Source organism: Ptychodera flava, chromosome 11, assembly GCF_041260155.1.
Source record: "Ptychodera flava strain L36383 chromosome 11, AS_Pfla_20210202, whole genome shotgun sequence".
NCBI lineage: Eukaryota > Metazoa > Hemichordata > Enteropneusta > Ptychoderidae > Ptychodera > Ptychodera flava.
In genome coordinates this window covers 24,983,095-25,011,046 of record NC_091938.1, presented here as the reverse complement: position 1 = coordinate 25,011,046, position 27,952 = coordinate 24,983,095, and the positions used below count along the sequence as shown (strand labels likewise).

General features: G+C 39.1%; 1 protein-coding gene across 2 annotated transcripts; it reads right to left on the bottom strand.

Moving 5' to 3' along the window:
* Nucleotides 1-817: 817 nt before the first annotated feature.
* Nucleotides 818-26,320, bottom strand: LOC139143905 (uncharacterized). 2 transcript variants are annotated; one of them, XM_070714508.1, is made up of 3 exons: nt 26,043-26,320; nt 8,609-13,773; nt 818-6,714 (listed from the first exon to the last, which is right to left on the bottom strand). In XM_070714508.1, exon 3 carries the CDS (start codon nt 6,683-6,685, stop codon nt 5,483-5,485), a length of 1,203 nt encoding a protein of 400 aa, XP_070570609.1. In that variant the 5' UTR covers nt 6,686-6,714; nt 8,609-13,773; nt 26,043-26,320; the 3' UTR covers nt 818-5,482. The 2 variants fall into 2 exon arrangements, with proteins under 2 accessions (XP_070570609.1, XP_070570610.1); XM_070714509.1 differs by lacking the exon at nt 818-6,714 and having other exon boundaries at nt 10,610-13,773.
* Nucleotides 26,321-27,952: the final 1,632 nt, after the last annotated feature.

The window sequence follows — 27,952 nt, the reverse complement described above, 5'->3', positions numbered from 1 at the left end:
TTTTTAACAAATCTTTACTGATGATCTACCACTTGTAGGGACTCATTTTAAAGCCGTTGGTGTAGAAAAATTTTCAGAGTTTTAATTTAATTTTCCCAAATAGAATTAACAAAGGGATGGCAGCCAGAGTGAATGCCAAATATCGATGGGTTAGGAAAAAACATCCACATTTTCAGGTAAAATGCGGCGAAGCAGACGACTACCGGCAACTTTGGCACAATTTGTCTATCAAAGGTTCCTATTTGATGACCATTACTACGATAGAGTGAGTTCAAATGTTTGGAAATTATGCGGGGATTGAGTAACCACATTGCTTGAACTTAGAACCAATCACATGCCTTGTATTATGAACAACTCCCGCGGCTTTAAGAAATATGTTGTCAGTTCATAGATACCCTCACGTATCGCTTAACACCGTCGTATATCTGAAATTGTGTCAGTATTCCCAGGCGTACTGTTACTACATACACTCAGAGGCCAGCACTCACGTTGCAAAATTGTATGATTGACCGATGTTTTGTGACCAATGTTTTGTACTTTGTTTTGAATTCTCGCATCCATTCCAGTCAGAGAAGAAAAAACCTCGAGACAGGAAGTTTTATTTTTCTCAAAACCTCTCAGGAAAATTTAAACACTCAGGGGCAAAACTTTGTAATCCCTCTGTGTATCCTGACTTTCAATTTATATCGCAGACTGACCTCTATTGATAGTCTGGTCCCCTGCCCCATTTTTACCGCTGGCTGCTCTGCTCACGAATATAAGAGCAGCGCAGCCAGCGGTAGAAATGGGGAAGGGGACCGGATAACACTCTCCGTGCTTTGTTTATGTTTACCATGCATGTGATAGGGTAACGATCAGAAAGTCTACAGCTTGTTTTCAACAGAAACATTTCTCTGTAATTTTGTCATGCAACATTTGGACCGGGAAAGGTCGGTAAAAACTGTTAAAACAACACACTCCGGAAAATAATGTCTTTGCTAAAATGTGTATTGTAGTGGATCATTTTAAACAGCCGCGACGTAGAATTTTTTGATGTTACAGAATGCGTCACGGGACACTCAAAGTTTTACCTTATCGGAACGATTGAAATATTTATTTCAGTGCCGACTACACACTTCGAAACATGTTAATTCAAAAATACATCTGAATGCTGAATCAATTAACGCCTTTACCTCTGACGTAATCAATATGTATCGAGCAAACTCTAATGAGCTTCCATATGTTTTCGGTCTTTTACGGGATAATCTCGTTATTTTTTTCCAAGGGCGATATTAATATATAAGGGTCAATTTCCATAATTGTATGAATGTAGTATTAAATGCATGAAGTATAGATATTTTCGAAAGAATATGTGAATTTTGCGGGCAAACGAATGAGCTTTGTACATAAGTAATTTTACTTGACCGGGTTGTCCTCTGCAATGCTTGCTTGAGATAGAACGCGCCTCGCGGATACAAATTTGGACTCTCAAACTTTTACAATTCTTTTCTGATCTACCACTTGTGGGGGTTCATTTTAAAGCTCTTGGTGTAAGAAAACATTTCACCGACTTAAATTTTCGAAATTCGAAAATTCTATTTTTCTCCATAGAGTTAAAACAGGGATGGCGGCCATTTTGAATTTTAAATATCCGTAAATCTTGGGTTATTTGTTTCTCTAGTACCAAAATTTGCACGGTTACCCCTCGATTTTTATTCTTTATTGAAAGAGAATGGTCGAAAGATTCCTTACGAAAAGTTTGAGCGAAAGTTTAAGTCTTTCACTTTCGAGGCGCATACTACCTTAAAATTAATTGCGACCTGGAGTCTATATTCGATGTATCTACTTGGTCCGTATGTTGTTGCTTCTCTCACACTGAATCAACACAGTGCAAACAAACGGCGTCTGCTCGGCTAGTTTTTCAAGGCCAAAAATAATCACAATGTAATAAACGCAAACCAGTGAATCGGAGCCACGCATGTGGTCATTATGTTTAAAGTGGTCATTAGGATCTGACGTATAATGAGTAAAGAGCATATGAAAAGATGGGGTGAATGGACTCAATAATTATGCATCTACCAGGTGGAGTGTGACGCAACACATTGAATACAGCAAAATAGTGCACCGTGACGCGACACACATGCGATGACGTCACGGATGGGCACAGTGATATAGCGCAAGTAAACCCAATGAAAAACACCACCAACATGAAATAAATATTTGAATTTCGCTCATAAAGACGAATCCACTTCTAATCAACAAGATTTGTTGGTGAACATAAATGCCGAGTGTACGCAGAAGGTATGGATGGCAATCGGTCGACATTCTTCTGGTCAGTTGGACCTAACAGATGTTATAAGCAAAGCAAAAACGTATACACGTAATTGTAATAGCCTGTCCTAACTGTTGGACCTAGACTTTTGTAAAATGTAAAAAATGTTAACTCTTCATAGAGACCGAGAGCTGTGCTTTCTCTGTACACTAGTGTTGGGTTCCAAACGTATAGTTTAGCAATTATTATGCGCCACGTGTCAAAAGAGGACTCGCTGACCGTTCTCCATGATGTTATCCGACGGCGTCATGATGATTAAATTTTGTATCCAAGAAAATGAAAACATATATCGAGAGATGATCAAATTAAACTCGTAAAGGTCTTGTTCGCATTTTCCCTTTGTAGCAGCACTTCGAGGAAAATGTTCGATTGAAACGTGCCTTGCAATTGGATTACAGCCAATGCAAATTTGGGCGTTTTTTAAATAAACACGGTATAATTTGTGACCGCCAGTACGCTATGGGTTTAGAAAACAACACAGTACCAAATTCTCTCTGATTAACCTATCTCTTAGATGAAATACAGCGAGGAAATCCCACCCTTGGTTTATTACAGATTTGTCGTAAGCCTCTGATACCATAGTTCTTGTAGCTAAGCTTGAACACTATGGTATCAAAGGCTTACCTCTTTACTGGATCAAACATTACCAATTTTCAAGGAGTCAGTTTGTTGGCGTCGATAGTGTACAATCACAGAGAAAGAGTATAACCTGTTACATTCCTCAGGGTTCAATTCTCGGACCTACTTTATTTCTTTTGTATATTAATGACATCCATCTATCGGCTAACACTTTTGAATTTTAGGTTACACTAGCTTAGACGATTCAAACTTATACCATTAAACGTAAATCAAATCTAATTGACTTTGATAATGTCAATAAAAATCTAAAATGTGTAATTGACTGGTGCGATGCCAATAGATTGACAGTCAACCCAAATAAAACATATTTTGTAGTTAAGCAAAGAACAGGACCGAAAAATTTAAATTTTAGGGTGTGCTTAAAATCAAGAGCACGGTGGAAAAAGCACCATTTGTCGGTTTGGTAGTGGACAGACACCTCAGGGCATCAGCAAATTTATAAGGTAAAAGAAGTCTGCAAAGTAACATGTGTTTTTTTACAAAATACGTCACATTGTTCTACAATATGAACTAGTCATAATGACTAGTGTATGCATTTGTGCTTCCACACATAATGTATCCATTAGAAGTCTGGGGTAACACGTACCCTACACATTTGCATGATATATTTCTAATTCAAAAGAAATTGGTAAGAATAACTTTACACTTAGTCATCAGAACGCCTCTTCAGAGCTATTGTTCAGAAAACTTGTTATTACATAGACATATGTAAAGAACATAAACTACAGCTTGGTCTTTTTCTACTCTTACAAACTGCACATTTTCCTTTGCCTTGATCGCGCTGTATTCATGTTTGTTCAAAGTAACAATTACATGTCTTTCTTTGTTCTTCTCTCAGTTTCTTTATTTGTTTATTTATATAATCTATTTATTCATTCATTTTTTTATTTATTTGGTTTATTTTTTGTGAACAGTTTTGCCTAATTATTCAGTGCGAGATCAATACTGTAAGGCGAGGACGGACTCGACTACTAGTTGCTTGTTGACAAATATTTTCCATCTGCCCTGTTCCTACTTTCCTCATTGTTCTTATGTATGTAAAAATCTATGTTATTACATGCCTTATATATCGAACGTTGCGTGCTCCATGGGATTCAATGGTAACTCGTAGATGATGTCACGGGTCGCATAGTCATCACTTGACTGAAAGTGAACCGGAACTATTCTCAACTTGACAACTTTTGGATTTAAACATTTCGAAAATTCATGTTTTGCATAGGAAATCCCGTTTTTGGAAAATTTTGCATAAAAAATTGATAAACCGCATAACAGTCGTTTAAATATATCAGTGCACCATTCGATGATGAAAATCGTTCCATTTTTAACAGATTTTCGTCTAAGATGGTATCATTTGCCAAGAAACCTAAATATTTTGGGTGAAAACTGTGTAAGAGAGGCATTTAATAAAAACATTATAGTCCAAACAAGGGATTATGTACCCTCGTGGCAAGAGACCATTTGCCCTCCTTACGTCGGACAAATGGTCACCTACCCTCGGGCACATAGTCCCATGCTTGGGTTATAATTAAGCAATAAAGCACACCCAGCTACGTTTACCACGAGATTTTGACCAGTTCACGACATATATGCACGAGCGATAGCGAGTGCATATATGAAGTGAACTTGTCAAAATCGAGTGGTATACCGTCGCTGGGTGTGATTTATTGCTATTATAGAAATAACGGGCGACGCGCTGACCATTAACGTTTATTTATGGGCAAGGGCGAGAGGAAAGCCAAAAATTAACGGGCGAGGCTTGCCGAGCCAGTTAATTTGGCTTTCCTCGAGCCAGCGCCCATAAATCAACGTTAATGGTCAGTTCGGAGTCTGTTATTTCCATCATATTACCAACGAACTGGAGAAAACCGTCAAAATTTGCGAAAATTTTCGGAGTGAACCACAACTTGGCCCCAGATATGAGCAATACGCGACGCACTGTCACGAGCGCTGTAAAATATTGGCCAATCTGGAAATATTTTAAGAAAAAAGTATCTCAACTTGGCCCACAAGTGCTCCATTTTATTTTGATTGATTATGAGTTACGTTTGAGCTGTAAAGTTACGATACTTTGAGTTGTTAATCTTATTATTCATATTCACGGGCACATAAACAGACCATTACTGTGTATTTGTGGTTAGTCACGTGGTTCAGCTCGACCAATCAAAATGCGACAGGCAGGGCATGGTAATATAATATATCATAACTGTATATTGACATTCAGGCGTGGAACGTCATAAACGAATTTTTGCTCAAGCTGAGAGCTCGCGCGTATGCCAGCCGTGGTATATCGCCCATGAACCACGGTTCTTTTCGTGTCTCGACCTATCAGATCACAGTATTTGCACCATCAATACACTGGTATGGTGTAATATATGATATTGCCAAAAAAGGGGAAAAACTGTTTCTGTGTTTGTAACAATGTCGTCACTCCTGGGACGTTGATAGATAAATAGTACACAACACAACGGCGTTAAACTTCACAGTTTTAAAGTGTGGCATGTGAAAAGACATGACTCTGATTGCAAGTATTGTCTATTCTTTAACAATGGCCATATATTTTTCTCTTTGCTTGCTGTATATATACATCGCAGTTTCATACAATTTTATATCCCATATGTTTCTCCTCTGAATTTCCCGTAGTTCAAACGCACTTATGTCGTCCTTTGGCCTTTTGGGATTTAAGTTCTTATGAATTTCCTGCTCGGGACATTGAATACCCATCATGTAACATAGCATGTCTTGGGAGGTCTTGAAGTCTTCTAAGACTCCAACGTAGGCGATATGATCTTCCAAGTTTCGCTTCGCCGTCAGGAAGTGCTCTTCCGTCACCACCGGTGCTCCCTTGGCGTACGATTCACAAGCGCCATCGCGGGGCTCGAAATCGTCGTCGATTTGCCGATGATCCCCGAACTGCAGCAGTCGGACGAAGAAGTTGTCGAAGAAATGCTCTTGTTTGTCCTCGGTTTTCTTCAGGAAATCTGTCAGGTTTTTGCTCCCTCTAACATCGGCGTTTTTATTTCGGAAATTGCGAAGGAAGTGAAACTGGGAAAGAAACCTGTCCACAGGGTCGCGAAACCAGGCAAAATACAGGAACGGCCGATTCGAGGGAGCAAAATAGTGCAAGCCATAGACACGTTTGGAAATCATAAATATCTGTGACGTCATCTTCGCCGATAGACTGTACGCTAATTTGAAAAAGTTCAAACAGTGACGAATGTCGTGGGTATTTCTTACACCGCCAGCCATCTTGAAGACTAAATTGTTGACGGACGTCCCGCCGCATTTGGGTAGATGAAGAAAGGCGACACTGGCATTTTTGTATTTGTAGTGGCTCTCAATTCCTTTACTATACTTGTAAAAGTTTGGCAGAGGCTCCGCACCCTTGCGATGAGGTTTCAAACAGTTCCACAGAATGTCGTGTAACTTTGGACAAAACCACCACGACTTTGATGAACCATTCACAGCAAGTCCGTCATAATATGTCTTCAGCGCTGATTTACAGATGTCGTCTTGGGAAGTTACATTCACTCGCTGACTGTCCCCTTCAAAAAGCGCCGTCATTTGCTTAGTACGTTTCCCTCCAAACGGTGGCGCCATGTCAGATTTGGCGATGGACGTCTCTATCCAGTCCTTTCTCCAGCGTGTGGCGAATAACATATAAAAAGCCCCCACTGCCAACATGGCAAGAGCGAGCGCTTGCCACCTCCTGAGCTGTGAGTCAATCGTGCATTTCATGTTGTTGCTCTAGTAGTGTCTTCGCAAGACTAATGGGAACAAAATGAAACAGAGTTGAATCAGATAATAGTAGAAGTGCGACACTTTTTTTTTCGTACAGGACTTCACTCAGTGCGTGTATCTTACCAGGGAGGAGTGGCACTGGTAGCGCAAGTAGTGGCGGCGGCCTGAGTAATAGTGCACTGCTGAGGGCCCCGTAGGGGTTTCTGACTTAAGGTTCCAAGACAAGAAATCGACCTTTTTAAGCTAACAATTCTCTAGTGGTTAATAAGCTCAGAACCCCCGTAAATTATATATTTTCGGAAAGCCTAGATACAGAGCAGCATTGTGGTTACCATAGTGTCACCATTATTGACATAACTATCACGTGACAGGTAATTTGCATAACCTTTCAAAAATCGGTTTTTCCTATGTTTTGTTTCAATGCTTTCAGATATGTGGCTGAAATTTGTATGAGTGCAAGCTGTTCCAAGGATTTTCTAAAGCGTGTCTCAGAATTTTTATAAACTTTCTTAAACAATTTTTATGCCAGAAAAATTGCCAGAGAGGTGACTTTAAACCTAGTTGATTTCTTTAAAATTCTGCTCAAATAAAAACTAAGCAAGATATGACAAATCAGAGACACTCTTTGGAAGAGTTTTGGTAACAGCTTGCATTTCAGCAAGTTTCAGTCAGATATTTTGAAGTATTGAGACAAAACATAGGGAAAACCGAATTTTGAAAGGTTATGCAAATTACCTGTCACGTGATAGTTATGCAAATGACAGTGACACACTGGTTACCAAAATGTTTCCCTATATCTAGGCTTTCAGAAAAGGCATAATTTACCGGGGTTCTGAGCTTATTAAGCACCAGAGAATTGTTAGTTTAAAGAAGTCAATTTCTTGTCTTGGAACCTTAATGGTACGTGCTGGCGAAGTTCTGCTGGGGTTAACTGCCCAACCCGGGCCAATAAAACACTGGGAGTCGTGCATTACAGCTCTCTGCCATTCGGCTTACATTCTTTAATGGTTAAATACAGCATTCAACAGGATCTACTGCAACATGAGCCTACTTCTAACCAGCTGAAACCTAGACGCTCCTACTTTGGAGGAACTCAGCAAGGGAGTGCTTAGCTGTTCATCCACAGCTGTGGTGTTTTCTGGCGGGATTCCTGCCTTTTACGGGCTGGTTTTGACGTTTACGAGTTTTACACTTCCACCACAGGTATGGGAACTTCAATACATAAACGTCCAAATCCGCCCGCAAGCACCCTGTGGGCGTTTGTTCGACAATATTTCGCAAAGTTTACAACCATATTACAAATTGCCAACACTCATCGATAGGTTGGTTATTAGGGACTCACCACGACTAGAAATCCGCTCAAAATTCAAATGTCATTTCTTTCTAGTTTTACCCGACATGGCTACCCGGAGACCGCCATTTTTCTGGCGTAAAACGAGGCTCAGTGCACTAGCACGTCACTGCAGTCATGTTTTACGCTTGAAAAATGGCGGTTTCCGGGTAGTCATATCGGTTAAAGCAAGATAAAAGGTGATATTTCGGTGACTTTTGAGCGGATTTCTAGTCGTGGCTAGTTCCAAATAACAAAACTGCTGATGAGTGTTATCAATTTGTAGTTTGGATGTAAACTTTGCGAAATATCTTCGAACAAACTTCCGCACAGAGTGCTGGCGGGCGGATTTGGACGTTTGTCTATAGAAATTCTCATAGCTGTGGTGGAGGCGTAAAAGTTGCAAAGGTCAAAATCAGTCCGTAAAAGGCAGGAATCCCGTCAGAGAACGCAACAGCTAGTGTCCGGAATGCCAAATAGGCCCAGTGGAATTTATTCAGCAACGGCAGCAACACCAGAGTTTAGGGTGGTACTCTGGGAACAGGATCGAGCAGCATACAGCCATAAATCAAGTCCGTAACTGGACTTACCCCTCCGCTCGCTCAGCTGGAATCTGGTATCATTGGGGTTGGCTGTCGGCACATCGGCCGCTGGAACCTAAAGCCCTTCGGGGCTAAGTCAGCAGCTGCTCAGGATTCTGCTAGCCCTGCCGCCGGGACGTCCGAGATGTCTGGTACTCAGTAACTCCGTTCTACCAGTCTCCCAATCTCAAACTTAGAGTTTAGAGATTTCCTCTACTGCTAGGCATAGCAGCATCCTTCCCTTGCGGTCTAGTAGCGCCCTGTTGCTAACTCGACAAAATCATGGAAACTATTGGCTTAAGTATGACTCTTCTAGCCAATCAGAAGCTAGTTTTGCTCACGAACAAAGCCTTAAGCCAATAACATTCAATATTTTACTCATTATGATTGCCTAATCTGTATATTAATATCCCTACTTAATATCATCTCAATATTGATACTGCCACGTTGGCAAAACAACTGTCAGAAGAAGTGACAATTAAGTTACTACACATGCTAAGACAAAGAGACGCACTGGAATGCAGTCCGGGCATGTCATCGGATATGTCTACTGACCTCTTAGTGCATGTAGCAAGGACAGTACGCTACTCGCTACTATAATTAAAACAATTAACAGGCACTTATCTAATTAAGAATCCATAACAAAGACGATTACACATCCAGAATTGTCACAAAAGTATAGGAAATGATAGTGCGTGTCCATTTTTTACAAGCTACTCTCTCATCACAGAGAACCCAGATATCTGGTTGCTGTTGTTGTTTGCATTGTTGTTAACGTTTATATTAGTCATGTTGTTGTTGTTGGCCAATACAATCTACGGACATAACTATTGTGTTGTTGTTGCTTCAAACATAATGTAGACGTCATACGAAACAAAACAAGGACACTATCATTATTTCACCCACTGCAAATCTCTCTTAAGTACACTCTCTTCCTGTGAAGAATGTCTTAAAATGTTTGGGAGACGATCGAAAAAAAAAATATGGGAATATGCGCTGCTCAGATGAGTATGTCAATGTATTACCCTTGAAAAGCTGTTAAATATACGTAACTGCAGTACTACATATTAGATCGTGTTACCATTTCAAATCTCCTGGTTTATATCGCAAAGGGATATGGGAAATACATAAATACGTAAAAGGCTACGACCTTAGCAAGTCATAAAAGTTTACGATGTTAGAAGATAAATGAGCTGTAGTTTTGCCTTCACTCGATATCCACGTACTTGGGGTTTCACGTCGGACCTTGGTGACGTGTAATTGAAAGATCGCAAGGGTGATAGTTACAAAAGGCATTATTTTAGAAGCGTATCTCGGGTTTCCACCAGACTGGCATGATCTAAATAACGATTATCCATCGGCTCCAGAAGGTACAGGTTAAAATGAGATTCTTTCACATTGTTGAAGACAGACCCAGGCATAAAATCAGTCCATTAACAGGCTAAATTTGTGGATGAGGGGAACTACAGAGTTTAGTACAGGAATTTAGAACTGTAAAATCGCAATAAAAGCTACTTTTCAAATGGACTACGTATTTTGCAATAAGAGTGCGCAAAATGAAATATTATCAAGAGTGTTTCCCTTTTTCCTGAATCCACATTGTGCTTCAACTATCTCATTGTGTTCATCGAACCACTTACCAAGTCTACCAGATATTATATCTGTATAAATTTCATTAATGACATTGAGTAGCATGATACTACGATAGTTACCCGGAAAGTGTCTACTTCCCCTCTTGTACACTGGATTTATCAAACCTAATGCCAACAACATGAGTCAACAATATTTACCAGACAATTTGCTGCATCTGCAGGCTTACTGTGAGCAATATTCTCGTAGAAAGTAAGACAAAAACTATCAATAGCTTCTGAGTTGAAATTCTGGCTGTAACGCTCCTTTTTTCTTAGGATTGCATTTGGACTTTAACTATTTTGATTCTGAGCGTGTATATTTGGGTGAAAATAATCTACACTGCCTTGAACTGTTAACGTGAACTCCAGAGGCATATGGTTCGATTCGATTCGGCTATTTACTCCAAAGTCAACAAGTTTAGAAAAAAAACAACATATGCAGTTATTAAAAAGTAATCGTTAACAAATGTTCCATTACTTGCAATATATGTAAAGTCACCAACCTCCTTATCACGATGTAATCTTCCATTTACAATATAATAACTTACACGTTAACAAAACCAAAGTAATTGTAAACCATCACTATTATCACCGTTATATATATATATATATATATATATATATATATATATATATATATATATATATATATATATATATATATATATATCTTGTGATGTTACTTGGAGGATATCATTAGGCTCTGTGGAGTCCTTGGACTCATCAATAGGAGGGTATCCACAATACAAGTCGATGTCATCTCTAGCATTACTCATTCTACTATTAAAGTCTTCAGCTATGATTACATTACAATTATACTGGGATTTATATTTTATTAGATCACCTTCAAAAGTATCGATGAAGTCTTTATCTGCAAATTTTGAACCTTCTGGTGGTCTATACACCCGCTATTATCAAGATTAGACGCCCTTTACTTGTTAATAAAGACCAAGCAATATTTTGTGAGCAACTGTGGGAGGGGATTTCAATCTTAAATCATATGGATTGTTTTCTCCCAAAGAAAATAGAGATCCCCTGACGCTCTACCATATTTCTTTTTCCGTACTCCTGAAACTTGCACACTTTATAACCATCTATAGACAAGTCATTTTGGTTTCAATTTCAGGTTGTACGCAGACGATTCAAACTTATTTTCGTACAATTAAACGTAAATCAAATCTCACTGACTTGGATACTGTCAATGAAAATCTAAAATGTGTGATTGACTGGTGCGATGCCAATAGATTGACAGACAATGAAAATAAAAGGAATATTGTAATTATAACAGGCAACAGGAAGTTGAATGTCAGGGTGTGCTTAAAATCAAGAGCACGGTAATTAATGAGGTGGAAAACGCACCATTTGTAGGTTTTTGTAAGTGGCCAAAAACTTCTCTTGGTATCAGCAAATTGATAAGGTAAAAGAAATTAGCAAAGTAACATGTGTTTTTTACGAATTACGTCACACTGTTCCACAATATGAACTAGTTATGCTGTAAATGCATTTGTACTTCCACACATAATGTCTCGATTAGAATTCGGAATTAACACGTATATACCCTTCATATTTGCATGATATATTTCTAATTCAAAAGAAATTGGTATGAATAATTACATTAGTCATCGGAATGCCTCTTTTAAGCTTTTATTCTAAAAGCTTGGTATATTAGACATAAACAACATAACCTACAGCTTGGTGTTTTTCTTCACTTAAAACTGCACTTTTTCCTTTGCCTTGATCGCGTTGGATTCATGTTTGTTTAATGTATCAATTATACTTTTTTTCTTTGTTCTTCTTTCAGCTCCTTTATTTGTATATTTATATAATCCATTTATTCATTCATATTTTCATTTACTTGGTTATTTAATTTTTTGTGAGCAGTTTTGCCCAATTACTCAGTGCGAGATTAATACTGTAAGGCGGGGACGGACTCGACTAGTTGCCTGTTGACAACTTCTTACGTTTCCCCTTTTCCAACTTCCTCATTGTTCTTATATATGTTAAAATCTGTGATATTGCCATAAAAGAAAAAACAAAATTCTCTGTGCTCGAGACAATGCTGTCACTCTTCGGACGTTGATAGATGGCATGGGTGCACATACCGTGCACAGTTTATTGTTTATTTAAGGGCTCTAGCCCATGTAGAAAGGGAAATTTAGTCAGTAGTGTCCATGTGACATGAGAATACATGTGAAAAAGTTAATGACGTGGATAGATAAATAGTGCACCACACAACAGCGTTAAACTTCATAGTGTCATAGTGTGACATATAAAAAGACATGACTCTGATTGCAAATATTGTCTATTCTTTAACGAGGGCCATATATTTTTGTTTTTGCTTGCTGTATATCTCCAGCGCAGTTTCATACAATTTTATGTCCCATATGTTTCTCCTCCGAATTTCCCGTAGTTCAAACGCACTTATGTCGTCCTTTGGCCTTTTGGGATTTGAGTTCTTATGAATTTCTTGCTCGGGACATGGAATACCCATCATGTAACAAAACATGTCTTGGGAGGTCTTGAAGTCTTCTAAGACTCCAACGTAGGCGATATGATCTTCCAAGTTTCGCTTCGCCGTCAGGAAGTGCTCTTCCGTCACCACTGGTGCTCCCTTGGCGTACGATTCACAAGCGCCATCGCGGGGCTCGAAATCGTCGTCGATTTGCCGATGATCCCCGAACTGCAGCAGTCGGACGAGGAAGTTGTCGAATACATGCTCTTGTTTGTCCTCGGTTTTCTTCAGGAAATCTGTCAGATTTTTGCTCCTCGCAACATCGACGTGGACGTTTCGGAAAGTGCGGAGGAAGTGAAACTGGGAAAGAAACCTGTCCACAGGGTCGCGAAACCAGGCAAAATACAGGAACGGTCGATTCGAGGGAGAAAAATGGTGCAAGCCATATACACGTTTGGAAATCATAAATACCCGTGACGTCATCTTCGGCGATAGCCTGTACGCTAATTTGAAAAAGTCCAAACAGTGACGAATGTCGTGTGTATTTCTTACACCGCCAGCCATCTTGAAGACGAAATCATTGACGGACGTCCCGCCGCATTTGGGTAGATGAAGAAAGGCGACACTGGCAGTTTTGTATTTGTAGTGGTTGTCACTGCCTCTCCTATCGATATAGAAGTTTGGCAGAGGCTCCGTACCTTTGCGATGAGGTTTCAAACAGTTCCACAGAATGTCGTGTATCTTTGGACAAAACCACCACGACTGTGATGAACCATTCACAGCAAATCCGTCATAATATGTCTTCAGCGCTGATTTACAGATGTCATCTTGGGAAGTTACATTCACACGCTGACTGTCCCCTTCAAAGGGCGCTGTCATTTGAATGGTACGTTTTCCCCCAAACGGTGGTGCCATGTCAGATTCGCCGATGGACGTCTCTTTCCAGTCCTTTCTCCGGCGCGTGTTGTCAACTCTTCGCATTAACATAAAAGCCCCAACTGCCAACATGACAAGAGAGAGCGCTTGCCACCTCCTGAGATGTGAACCAATCGTGCATTTCATGTTGTTGCTCTTGTGGTGTTTCTGCAAGTCTAATGAGAACAAAATGAAACAAAGTTGAATCAGATATTAGCACAAGTATAAGTGCATGCCTATTTTTTACTACCTACCGCGCCCTCATCACAGGGAACCCAGAAATCTGGTTGTTGTTGTTGTTGTTGTTGTTGTTGTTGTTGTTGTTTGTATTGTTGTTTATGTTTATATAAGTCGTACTGTTGTTGTTGACCAATAAAATTCAACGGATATAACTATTGTGATGTTCTTTCAAACTTAATGTAGATGTCATAAGAAACACCACAAGGACACTTTCGTGGTACTGGTGTACGTCTGTGTCAAGGGGATCTCCTCATTTGCAGATCTTGTGAAGCTGAAAGATTTCCACGCACCACCAACAGTAGAAAGACGAACAAAGGCAAGATGGCGGACAATGGAACTCCAACCCAAATGTCAAGTATTGAAAGCAGACTTGAGACATTATGCAAGAAAGTTGACAGCCTTTCGTCGATGTCCAGTACACTGCAAGAACTACAACAATCGGTAAATTTTATGAACACTTTCTTTGACGACTACAAAACACAAATGCAAGAACTTATTACAGTGAACACGGCATTGCGTAAGAAGTTGGAAGTAACTGAAAGCAAACTGAAAGCAGCGGAGGAAGAAATCGATGATTTACAACAGTATACCAGGCGAAACAATCTAGAAATTCACGGTATACCGGAAACGCAAGACGAGGACACTGACAAAATTGCAATGAAAGTGGCAAATGCAGTTGGTGTATCCGTGGCAGAGAGTGACATTGACATTAGTCACCGCTGCCTAAAAGGCAAGGACAACATACCTCACCATCATTGTTCGATTTACTAGAAGAAGTGTGCGAAATAATCTATACAAATCCAAGAAACATCTACGTAACAAGAATGCGTCAGACATTGGACTACGTTCTCCGGTACAACAGAACTCGCGTATCTACATCAATGAACAGCTCACCACCAAGAACAAGAATTGTTTCACGAAGTCAACAATAAAAGGAAAACAGCGAGATGGAAGTACATTTGGACACAAAACGGACACATATATCTCAGGAAAGAAGACAGCTCCCCTGTTGGAAGATGAAATCATATGAAGATCTTCATCACATCAAATAATGTGGACGTCAGTATGTTTGTTTTATTATTTAGCTTATGTCTGAAGACTTTATTGTAAAACGCAATTGTACATCACTAAGCGTAGACAAATTTAACGCCAATGAGTTTTGTACAAGAATTCATGTTCATTTTACACCTGAATATCCGATCACTGGCTAAGCATTTTGATGACCGCGTTGCATTCTTGAATATCTTAGACCAGAAGTTTTTATTTGTGGCTCTCACAGAAACTTGGTTGCATCCCAATTCAAATCACAGTCTTTACAAGTTACCCTCATATAATCTAGTTACTTGTAATCGTGAGGGATCTCATAGTGGTGGAGTGGCACTCTACATACACGAGTCTTTGTCTTTCAACCGCATAAAGTCATGTAAAATTCAGCATTGCGAGTCAGTCTTTATTGAAACGATCATTGACAACAAAAAAGTTGTTTTAGGTGTAAATTACCGTAAGCCAAATACTCCGTCTAGTGAATTCATTGACAGTTTTGAAGAATGCCTCGACCAGATGTCAACCAAAGCGAGGGATTGTATTATTCTTGGCGATGTAAACATTGACACATCTGTTGAGTCTCCATCTGCTGCTCAATACGTCACACTTTTGAATACGTACAATTTTATGCAAGTAATTGACACCCCTACTAGAGTCACGAACACTTCAAGTACTGTCATTGATCACCTAATAACAAAATGACGGCTTGTTTCATTGATTGTGGCGTTGTACTCTCTGATATTTCTGATCACTACCCTATCTTTGGTATTTTTAAACACCTCAATCATGTATTTAGACCGCATCATAGAACTAAGAAATATGATTTTAAGAACTACGATACAAATCTTTTCTTGGCTGATTTGAGTGATGTATCCTGGCAGTCTGTGTACGAATGCGAGGATCCAACTGATGCATATGCAAATTTCCATAGCATCTTTTATGACGTTATGCAGAGACACCTCCAGGTGATTTCAGTTCGTAACAGGCAACAATGTATCAAAAAACCTTGGCTTTCTAGGGGTTTGCTTAAGTCCATCAACACGAAACATAAATTGTTTAGTAAAATGAAAAATAATCCTTACGATGAAAATGTTAAAAATAAGTACACATTGTACAGAAATCTACTGACGAAGCTACTTAAATCAGCAAAGAAAAAATATTATACCAATCTGGTAATTAGTGCAAATGGGAACACCAATAAGACATGGAAAGTTTTACATGAAATTTTGAACAATTCCTGTACAAAATGTACCCCAGACAAATTGCATACAAATAGACCCGACCAGCCTTGTCTGTCGGATAGTGTTGATATTGCTGAAGAGTTTAATGAGTATTTTACCATTGTAGGGCCAAATCTTGCTACGAAAATTCGTAACAACGGGGATTTTCGTCAATATCTAAAAGGCGACCATCTTAATTCTTTTTTCTTTCGCCCGGTCTCTGAAAATGATGTGTTCAATGAAATTAGGAAGATAGACCCCAATAAATCCATCGGGCAAGATATGATTTACCATAGGCTTGTAAACCATGCAGCACATATTATTTCTTATCCATCGGCACATGTAATAAATTGTTCTTTAAGCCAAGGCATCTTTCTAAACGACTTTAAAGTTGCCAAAGTCATACCAGTCTATAAAAGGGGCTCTGTTACGAATGTTGGAATTATCGGCCTATCTCTGTTTTACCAGTCTTCAGTAAAATAGTTGAATCTGTTGTTAAAAACCAACTCATCACTTGCTTGGAGAAGTATGATATTCTTCTCAAGACTCAATTTGGTTTTCGCAAAAAACATAGTACAAAACTTGCCTTGGCCGATTTGATCTCTGATATAATGGAAAAACTTGACGATGGTTTCACAACTTTTGGGATTTATATAGACCTTAGAAAGGCTTTTGATACAATTAATCATGACATTATGTTACAAAAATTAGACTATTCTGGTATAAGGGGTTGCCTTTACACTGGTTCAAAAGCTATCTTTCAGAACGTAAACAAACCGTCAATATAAGCAATGTATTTTCGTCATATAGGTCAATTGAATGTGGGGTTCCACAAGGGTCTATTCTTGGTCCTATTTTATTTTTGTTATATATAAATGATATTGTAAACTCTACTGATATTTTCGATTTTCGTCTATTTGCTGACGATACAAATATGTTCAATTTATTAAAAACACAAGTGTCATCAACCTTGACCAGATTAATGTTGACTTTCAGAAGGCCTGTGACAGGTGCAGTGCAACAAGCTCACTGTTAATGTAGAAAAAACAATTTTATGTTAATTAAAACACCCCAGAGGCTGGTAAATACAGAGGGCAGCTTGAGTGTGGATGGAAATATGGTCGCGAATGTCTCGTCGACAAATTATCTAGGGTAATTTTAGACCAGCACTTGACTTGGAAGGCTCACATTGATAAAGTTAGGAAATTAATCGCCCCGATGGTTGGAAATATTTCTAAAATTTGTCATATCGTCCCCAAAGAAATTTTGCTTTTGCTTTATAATTCCATGATTTTACCCCATATTTGTTACTGTATTGAAATCTGGGGAAACATTCAGTTCTTTACTCCAACCTATCCTAATTTTACAGAAAAAGGTTGTCCGCCTTATCACATTGTCTGCTGCGCGAGCTCATACCGCCCCTCTATTTCAGCAACTGGAATTCTCAATGTCCATAAGCAATGTGAATTTAATATTTGTACTTTTATCTTTGACCTTAAAAATAGTCATTTCTCTTATTCGGTACATCGTTACCTCGATCCAGTGCCTCATAGTTATTCAACACGTCTTAAAACTGGTGAAAACTTCTATATTCCTAAGGTTAATCTTACTTTGAGCCAACATAATTTGAAATATGCTGCAACTATGCTATGGAACAAACTTCCAGATTCTATAAAAAAGTTAAGTGAAAGAAAGCATTTCAAAAGACTGGCTACTTGCCTGTTGATACTATTTTCCCCAAAAGTTGTGGGGTTTTCTGGTCACGTTGTCTTGTTGTTTTATGATCTGTCTCATATCATTTGTTTCCCGTAATATATTTTTTGATCTCTACCTGATATGAAATATAGTTTGCAATTATTGGTATAGATTTTTCTGTCCATATCCACAGATGTACACCTTATGTTATCTATATAGTATAAACATTAGGGCCACAACTCGACTAGTTCAGAAGAACTATATTGTGGTCCCGCTAGGAATACCTGCTAAATTATAGAACATAAATTTAGCAATTGTACTTTATCTTTATTTTTTTCCATGTGTCTTTTGAGTGAATGTAAGTTTATATTTCTAGCGAAATAAACTGAAACTGAAACTGAACTGACACTTTCGTTATTTAACCGACGCAACTCTCTCCAAACGTACACAAAAAGTTTGGAAGACTACTGAAAATAATATGGGAATATATCAAGATGAGTATCAGTACTACACACCAGATCTATCACAGGAAATAAGGCTAAAATGATCAATATGCAATTGAAACCATTAACACACATCAATACTTATTAATATGTATCAATTGATTGGAAAGGAATGATTGAGAGAATTTTCTATATGTTGAACGGATATGAGAAAATGAGAAATACGTGAAAGACTACGACCCGAGCAAGTCATAAAAGTTTACAATACTTGGAGACAAATAAGCTGTAGTTGGGCCTTCACTCAATATCACGTACTAAGTCTTGAAGTTTCACGTTGGACAATGATCAAGTGAAAATGAAATATCATAAGGGTGATAGTTACAAAGGCATTATTGTAGAAGCATATCTCGGGTATCCACAAGACTGGCATAACGTAACGAATATTCATCGGCTCCGGAAGGTGTCAGGTTGAAAATGAGATTCTTTCACATTATTGAAGACAGACCCAGGCATAACATCAGCCCATTAACAGGCTAAATTTGTGGATAAGGGGAAGTACGGAGTGTAGTATAGGAACTTAGAACTGTAAAATCATTTTGTCTTAAAGAGAAACAGAATTGTACAATTCGGTCTATGACGTTGCCTGAAATACTCTTGAAGGTAAGCAGGCTAAATATAGTTTAGGGCTCGAAATTAACTTTTTTCCCTGGTAGTCCACTTGGGCTACCATTTTCTGAAGTTGGTAGCCCAGTGACAATGGCTGGTAGCCCATGCATATTTTAGTTTAGGGATTTTTTTTCATTAACAAGAGAAGAAAAAGCTATTTTTCAAGATTCTGCCCATGAAGTGAATTTGTTAGACATTTGATGTGAATACTTGCACACCTTTATTACCCAAAGGAAACTGGTATAATTGACGACAGTGACACTAAAACGTTTGGTGACCTATCATTGTATTGACAACCCATTCCATTCTCAGAGTTGCATGCCAATCTGATGGTCGTCATGGCAATGACCACTACCTTCTCAGCAGGGCTAAAACAAACCATAGGCTTTCTGTAGTAGGGACGAGTTTGTGATTGATACCTTTTGATCAAAATGCAATGAGAATACGTTTTCGTTGGCTATCGTTTTCTGTGCCTTTTATCCTAGTACATCGGTTGAGATATTGAAACTTTCTTGGAAAGTTTCATCGCAAGGTCGTCTTTGTAATTTGCAAAACAAAGTCATAGTCTGGCCTTACTGTGTCCAGCTGGGTTTGACTGCATTTAGCTCGTCCAAAAGTGAAAGACCGGACATGGCACGCCGAGTACTGACTGAATTTCATGTCCCAGGCTTTGGTAGTCCATGTGGGCTACCATTTCAGGGACTTTGGTAGCCCCAGGGAAAAGTTGGTAGTCTGTGGACGCGGGACTACCGCTAATTTCGAGCCCTGTAGTTTATGATTACATAGGTACATAGATAGATAATACATAGATAGATAGATGCATCGATAGATAGAGAGATAGAAATATAGATAGATAGGGACATAAAGACAGACAGACTTACATAGTAAGATAGACAGATAGATAGATAGATAGATAGATAGATAGATAGATATAGAAAGATAGATAAATAAATAGATAAAACCTATAAATGATATTTATTTAGTTCTACAGGCCATTGGCCTTCATGTACAGTGTATCTCCATATCCTACAGAAAGAACAATAGTCACTTGAGGTGACATCTTAAATAACACAAAAATATTTTTATAAAGGGTTAACTATTTTCATCGAGATGATTCTGGCGCTTTTTAAGAGAATAAAAGACAGACGTTTCTAGGTTCTCTAAAGTGTTGGGATTTTCTGACTGTAATAGTGGGCGAGTCAGAAAACCCGGACCGAGACGAGTCGAGACGAGACCAAAAGACCTCCTATCTTACTGATAGAAAAGTTACGGTTTTTTTGCACAAAGGCAGCATCTGTACCAATGCCACGGGAAAAAAAGGACGTTGATCCACTTCTGTCTTAGTCAAAGAAGTGATATCCCACCCCTACCATCGACTAATGCTTGTTCATTTTCGTACATTCTAGTCAGTGGTTACATAGTTCTCCGAATTTGAATCTCAATCTGAGGCTGCCTCAGATTCCACACACATAACATACATGTACTATAGTATCGGTAATGTAGAAAAATGGTGCAGAGCCACTGTAGGTGCCGACAAAAGTTGGCTATTGACACGCGGGACGTTTTTCTTCATAATTCACCACATTTTAGTGAAATAAACTGCTCTTCTTCCACGTAAATGAAGAACACATTGTTCTGCCATGTAGTAATTACAAAATAAGTTCTAATACGTCGGAAAATCATATTTTTGCAAAGCGCTAGCGAAAGCCGTCACGCACGGTACGTCGTACGCGTTCACCGTGTCACTCTAGCATAACCACGGTCCTGCATACGCGTATTTTTGCCGATTGGTGATACTTATTTGGTACAATGCCACCTTTAGTGATGATGAGGTCCGTTTTGCATTGTAAAAGTCGGAAAATCATAGTTGCAATAGCATTACCTCTTATCCACAGTTGCGAGTGGAGTGATACGTACCGGCCGCGTACTATGCATAGAATACGCGGTGGCCGGTACGTATCACTCCACTCGCAACTGTGCTCTTATCCTCATATTTCGGCTTTTCCTTTGCAATTAAAAGAACCGTGGACGACGACTTTGTTCATTCTTACGAACAAAATGGCAGAGGAAAACATTCTGAGAAGCATGAGGAAGTTTATGTCGCTAAAATCAGGTAAAATTTGGCTAAAAAAGTCCCGCGTGTCAATAGCCAACTTTTGTCTATTGACAGGCACCTGTCAATAGCCACGGCATAAAATTAAAGCTATGAGCTCCCAGTTTACTTTCCTATAATGTGTTTATAAATGGTGAATCTAATTTCTAAAAAATGATTACTTAAATCTCCTGTTTGTATGTTTTCTAATACAAGGTTACCTATTTTGAATTCACAGTAGATATCATAGTAGAATCTGAATCTGGCGCTTATCGCTTAGGCCAAAATGCCGACGTCGCATCGCAGTTCGCATGTTTCGAGCTCGCCTTGAACTCAAGTTGAAAAAACCTCAACAAATCTTTTTTCAGTTGTTCCAATCGTTGATTGTGCTATCTCTTGCTTTGTGCATCGATCTTTGACACTCTCAACAAACTGCAAGCTTTCTGTAGTATTGTATATATGATGTATTTACAACGCCTGGCCTGAGGGGTCATTATGGTCTCGTCTCGACTCGTCTCGGTCCGGGTTTTGAGACTCGCCGTCGTAGTGGGACGAATTTCCATTCTTTCACCGGTGCGTTTCATCTAGGTACCGCAACTCAGCGTATGAGACGCACACATTTCATGTACAACACAAACGATAAGCTTGGGTATCACTGCACGTTTGAAAGTCACCGACTCATTGATTAATTACAGTAAACCAGCATGGAGCAGCCGCTCTGTCTAGACTGAGAGATACACTTGATCTACAATGTGTGGCTTTTTAGTTAGTTTCTGTTGAGAATACCTTCACCTCTTGAACTCTTAGCTGAAATTGTAAAAGAAACAGTTACATTGTAGATCAAGTCTAGTCAACTGTTTATCTTTCAGTCTAGACAGCGGCTGCCCCATGCTGGTTTACGGTAATTAATCGACGAGTCGGTGGCTTTGAAATGTGTCCGTGATATGTACATGGATTGTGTCCGTCTCATACGCTGAGTTGCGGTACCTAGGTGAAACGCACGGTAAGTAATAAACTTGACAAATCCAGATCAAATGTTCTGATAGTTCGGACATGCAAGAGTAAAGTGATATTCATGCTCAATATTGTTGCAACCAAATGGACATAGTCTCTTTTCACGTAGAATTCTCTACCCTTTTCAATGAGCTTTGCCAGCTGTGTAATAACACAACAATGTGATAACAATCTAAGACGCGATAATCCATTTCGGTGTACAATGTTTGGGGTACATTTACGACATTTTTCACGTGTCAAGTGAAGTTCAATTTGGAGTAAGTATATAACTTTGAACTTTGGTATATATCAGAGTGCCACTCGTGCATCACGATGTCACAACATCTCTGTTTAAATTGTTGAAGAAAGACAGCACTATTGATCACTTGTTGGTTCAAACAAGCCTCAACTTAAACATTTTAAAGAGCAAGTTTTTAACGTAAAGTGCCCAGCGATAAAAACCTTTCTGTACTCTATCATATTGATATTCATAACAATCTCTGACAATTTCTGAGCAGTCAACCTGACATACGTAAAATTTGCATGTCTTTATAAACTATGATGGGATTAATTCCAAGTTATCCCCCTTAGAGCAGAAATTGTAGTATTCATATTAAACCCTAAATAGACTTACACGATTTGTGATGAATTTCTTTTCAATTTCTACACAATCGTGGATTCCATGCATAGCACTTCCATGGAGAAAAACAGGCAGGATCTTACAATCAAAACTATGGAATGCTGAATCAGGTTGAACTCCATTGTATTTTTAAAGCGTTTTTGTCTAAACTAAACAGAGCTTTCCTGGCTTGAAAAGCAATGATGTTTTTGTGTTTGATACCAAATACCAGAACTAGAAAATATAACACCCGAGTAACTATATTTTGGAACAACTTCAATCGTTTGGCCTTGCCAGAACCATTTCTCAGTGTTCTTCAAATCCCTGCTTTACGGAACACAATTTTAGTGTTTTGGCAAGATTCACTGTAAGTCTCCAATCTTTACAATAACCCGCCAAGCGATTCAGGAGACGCTGCAAACCAATGGGAGTACTTATAAACAAATAAAATCATTTGCATATGAAAGATACAATAATTTAAACATATTAGAATACACGAAAGTTTCAGTACCTTGTTTCAGTGCGTCCTCAAGGTCATTTATATCAAAACAACACAAAAGGGGCAGATAACAGATCCTTGTGCATCAATATAAATGTCAAAATAATATGTGATGCCTTGGGGTTTTAACAGCCGCTTTCACATGAGAATACATGGAAAATTTCCCCCTCATACCAGTTTTAGCGATTTAATTAAAATAGTGAATAATGGTGTATCATGTCAAACGCTTTTTTAAAGTCTATAAAAGCGCAATAAAAGGTACTTTTCAAATGAAATACGTATTTTTCAATAAGACTGCGCCAAATAAAAATATTATCGGGAGTGCTTCCTTTTTTTCCTGAATCCACATTTTGCTTCAACTATCTCACTGTGCTCATCAAATCACTTAGTAAGTCTACCAGATATAATAATTGTGTAAATTTTACTGATGACATCGAGCAGCATGATAATACGATAGTTACCCGGAATGTCTCTACTTCCCTTCTTGTACACTGGCTTTATCAAACCTAATGCCCATTGTTCAGGAAACCCAGCACTATGCAATGTCTTTGCAGGTGCATATTTCCAAATTTCTGCTGGAATCCCATCTTGTCCATCAGCCTTGTTATTCTTTAATCTATGCATACTGTATTTCATTTCCATCATGACTTGAATAGTAAACAACTGAACTTTCCAAATCTTCCAAGCCCAATTCAACCACAAAATTATAAATTAAAGAGTAAAAATATTTCATGCCTTCCACTTCAGCTAGATCTGGATTAAATAAGTTTTGAAATAATTAAAACAGTCCCCCTGGGATATTTTACTTGATTGGATTTGTGTTTCAACCTTTGTCAGAATAATTTTGAATTTGGTTTAGTTGCAAGCTGTTCGAATATTCAATCTGATGTTTCTTTTCCCGTTTACTTTAAAAGTTTCCTGCTAATTTTCCCCGCCTGAGGCGTGTGGTCTTCACCGATAAGGTTTTGTATTCCTTTCGGTAATTATGCCGCAGATCTGAAGAATTTTCTCGTTGTTTGTACCGGAGAAATCTCATTATGGACGGCTGTGGATGATTTAGCTCTGATATCGCAACGGTGCTAGTGGGCTGTCGAACGCGCTCGGGTCAAGCGTCACCGCCACAGTACTGCTTCGAGCCAAGCCATAGGCTTTTTTGGTATTTTACTACGACACAGATCGGTGTCGCCGATTTACCTCGCAAAATAATGAAATATATTCTTTTGAATAAATAAATTTGTATCATCTTTATCATTGACTATCTAAGACTCATTCTCTATGCCTGTTAACTCCGTCACGATAAGAACATGTATGTTCAACCATTTTCCCGTGAACCGTCGACGGTTTCTGCGACATTTGCTCCCTCGCGCGTACAACGCCTGAATACGTTGGAGGTCAAAAGTTCAAATTCGAGCAGAAACCGTCAACGGCTCACCGAAGTACGGTCAAAAATACGTGTTGTCACAGTCGGGATAGTAAGCAGGAGTAGGAGATAAGTCGTTCATAGTCAGTGACACAGGTACAGGTTGATTTATTCAAAGATTTATCAATTTTATTATTTTCCGACCTAAATCAACGACACCGATCGGTGTCGTAGTAAACTACCAAAAAAGCCTATGGGTTGGCTCGCAGCAGTACTGTGGCGGTGAGCCTTGACCCAAGCTAGTTTCACAGTTGCATGGGGCTTACCATTTCGTATGATAGCTCAATTTAGAACACAGTTCTATCTAGGGGTTCACTGAGCATAAGTTACTAAGTACTTTCTCACTGCCCCAAGCTAGTTTCACAGTTGCATGGGGCTTACCATTTTGAATGATAGCTCAATTTCGAACACAGTTCCATCTAGGGGTTCACTGAGCATAAGTTACTAAGTACTTTCTCACTCCTATGAACGCAAAATTTTCAAACAATTCTGTCCCGGTACTTCAAAACTCGGAAATTACGACAGAGTCAAAGCACCACGAGGTTACTCTACAACGCCCTCAAGCATATATATATATATATATATATATATATATATCCATTACCTTAAACATCTGCTTCGAAGTAAAGCAGTGTCAACCAACTGTAATGCCACGCCATGTAACAACACAGCACAGCACAACACACCACACCAGTTTACGCAACACCACACGATATCACACCACACCACAGCATAACAAACTCTTGTCATACCATGTCATACATTTTATCTTAACCGCACAACATCACCAACTTGAACAATCCTTTTCTCGTAAAAAGGCACGATACGACACTGCATCGCGAGGAGTAGTCTGTTATCACAAATTATCATCCAAAAGCATTAAGCTTACATATTAATAACTTCTATCGCATTATGTTCACATTTCAAACTCATTTAAATTAACACGTACATGTTACCAAAAGACGTGCGGGGTAAAAATGATACGTGCATGAGAAAGTTTCCGGTGAACTAAATTATAACAAAATTTTCTGTACTCTCAGAACAGAAGATTAGTTTGTGGCATAAAAAATCGTCACCTGGTTGGTTCTCGTATGTTTTTCTTGATACAGAATACAACAATAACCACAAGAACCCAGAAATTTTGTACAGGGAATCGAACACACTTGTAAGCCTAAATACTAAAATCTACTGCAGTGTTTGTAATTGTCAATTCAGATCAAAACGTAACAGATGGTCGATAAAAACGGAGCTAGCCTGGCACACAGGTTATTTTGGACGATATGTCCGTCGCGCACTAGGGCGAGGAAAATATTCAAACAGACTAGTATGTGTGTTACTGGTTCAGAGAACGTCCAGAGTGTTTGGGATTCTCGTGACATTTCTTTCCACCTGACGATGACAGATATATTCTCTTACACAGTAAGTATCGACAAGCTTAAACATCGACAGTAGAGTGAAAAATAATGTCGTCAGAAAATGTGGGCATGAGGAAAGCAGTCGTTACATAGACTCACCTCACAGGGATGGATACGGCTGTAAGCAGTCAACGGTCCAGGAAAAACTAAACCTTCATGCTGGACAATTCAGGAATATGATGTCTTCACTTCGCCGAGCATTGGCGACTCGCTGCACGTTGCATATTCACGTAAATTAATTACCGGCTATAGTGTGGTGTATTTAATGCGTGTACGATGAAAATGCGCATCTGTCTGTTGGGTTAATCAGCAGTGTAAATGTGACTATTATGGTCAGAGGTGGCGTCAGCTGGTATACACCTCGCCAAAGGTGACTGGCAGTGGTGAACGGAATCGTTCGGAAGCTCCATCCGCTGAAAAGTGCACGCTTGTTTCCCAACTCGCCTCTTGATGGCGCTGAACCTATATAAACTTATTTTTATGGAACCGTTATTTATGTAATGCTCGCTTTGCTTTTAGTCAAGAGGATCTAAATACCAAAGTAGGAGAAATTTGCAACTTTTTTTTATTCAAGGGAATCGCGTCAGGTATTTTTTTACTGCATCGTTTCAAACGCAAATCTGGGAACCATTTTGCCCTCGTCTTTGCTTACTGCTAGAATTATCATTCCGTCTTCAGAGGCATTGTCGCAAATTTCGAAACATCAAATTGAAAAGTCCGTAAACCGTGATGTCGTTAAATTTCAAGCCGCCTGAGGAGACTAAATATTGAATGCCGAAAATGGAATATCTATTTAACGTTTCGACGGGTGTATTTAAGGTCTTTAGTTACTTTTGAGTAACTATCTGTGAGTGAAGGCTCAACATTCTATGTACATGCTCTACGGTTATCGCGTTTTCCAATGCCGTCGCATTTTGTTATTGCGAACCAGCTGTTGCATCTCAGCTCTATTAAGTCAATGACCCCGTACCATATGCGCATACTCAGATGCACAATTAAAGAATATATGATTGAACGATCAAAGAAACATGATGTGATGAAGAAATGTACATTACGCTCTTCGAGGGCGAAGCAATAATACCGCTATCTGTTATTTACGTTCTGTGCGCCTCTTCTTCCGTCTGAAAATTGCAGAGGTGCATGAAACTTAGGTTACACTGAGATATAATTTTGCCCTATCAATGTGGTTGTGCCCGCAGTGCACGCGAGCCAATTTGCCCACCCGTTGTGCGGCGCTACAACGATGTCGACGTCTAAAGACCTTTATACACCCGTGCAATAGGTTGCGCTTAGAAACTTCGTCTTCTAATCCATTGTGCGACATACTAAATGTCGGTCACCTCTCTGACGGGAAGTGCTTCCTGGACTGCTTCTAAAGTAAAAGCGTGTTGCTTGTCGTAATCGTAAGCTTTGAGCATTGTAGGCCATGGCAGAGACAGTGCTGCGTTATCACGATCGTAATAGTGACAAATCGTCTGACAAAATTGACGTGAAATGGTGTCAGCTTCTCCAATGTGCCAGATGGTAGAGACTATCCTGGTTATACTGCTGTTCGTCGTATGGTCAGGGTAGGTTTTAAATAGTAAGCAAGATTTTTCTGCCGAAACCAAGTCAGGAGTTTCAAAGGTTAAGACTAAATGGTATATATACATGTACGTGATCAAAATGAAATTTTTTAGTCATCGAAAATGTTCTTTTACCCCCGGATATAGTCGCAATAACTAGCCGGCACTAGGTCGCTCATTCCTCGTTGACTTTCTCAACCTCGTACATGTATACTTTGCGGTCATGGATTCCATATTGACGGAATGTCAAATGCCACATTGACAATAAAAACAAAACTTTAAATTCGACAGGGGTTGTCGTCGTCTTGCATTCGGTACTGTGAGAGAAACACTACGAGTAACTGATACTACAGACGTGCCGCAGAAGGGCCTGCCCGACGCATGCGCAGACTTTGGTCACTCATACAGTGTGGAATTATTAAAATACAACCACACATATTATTT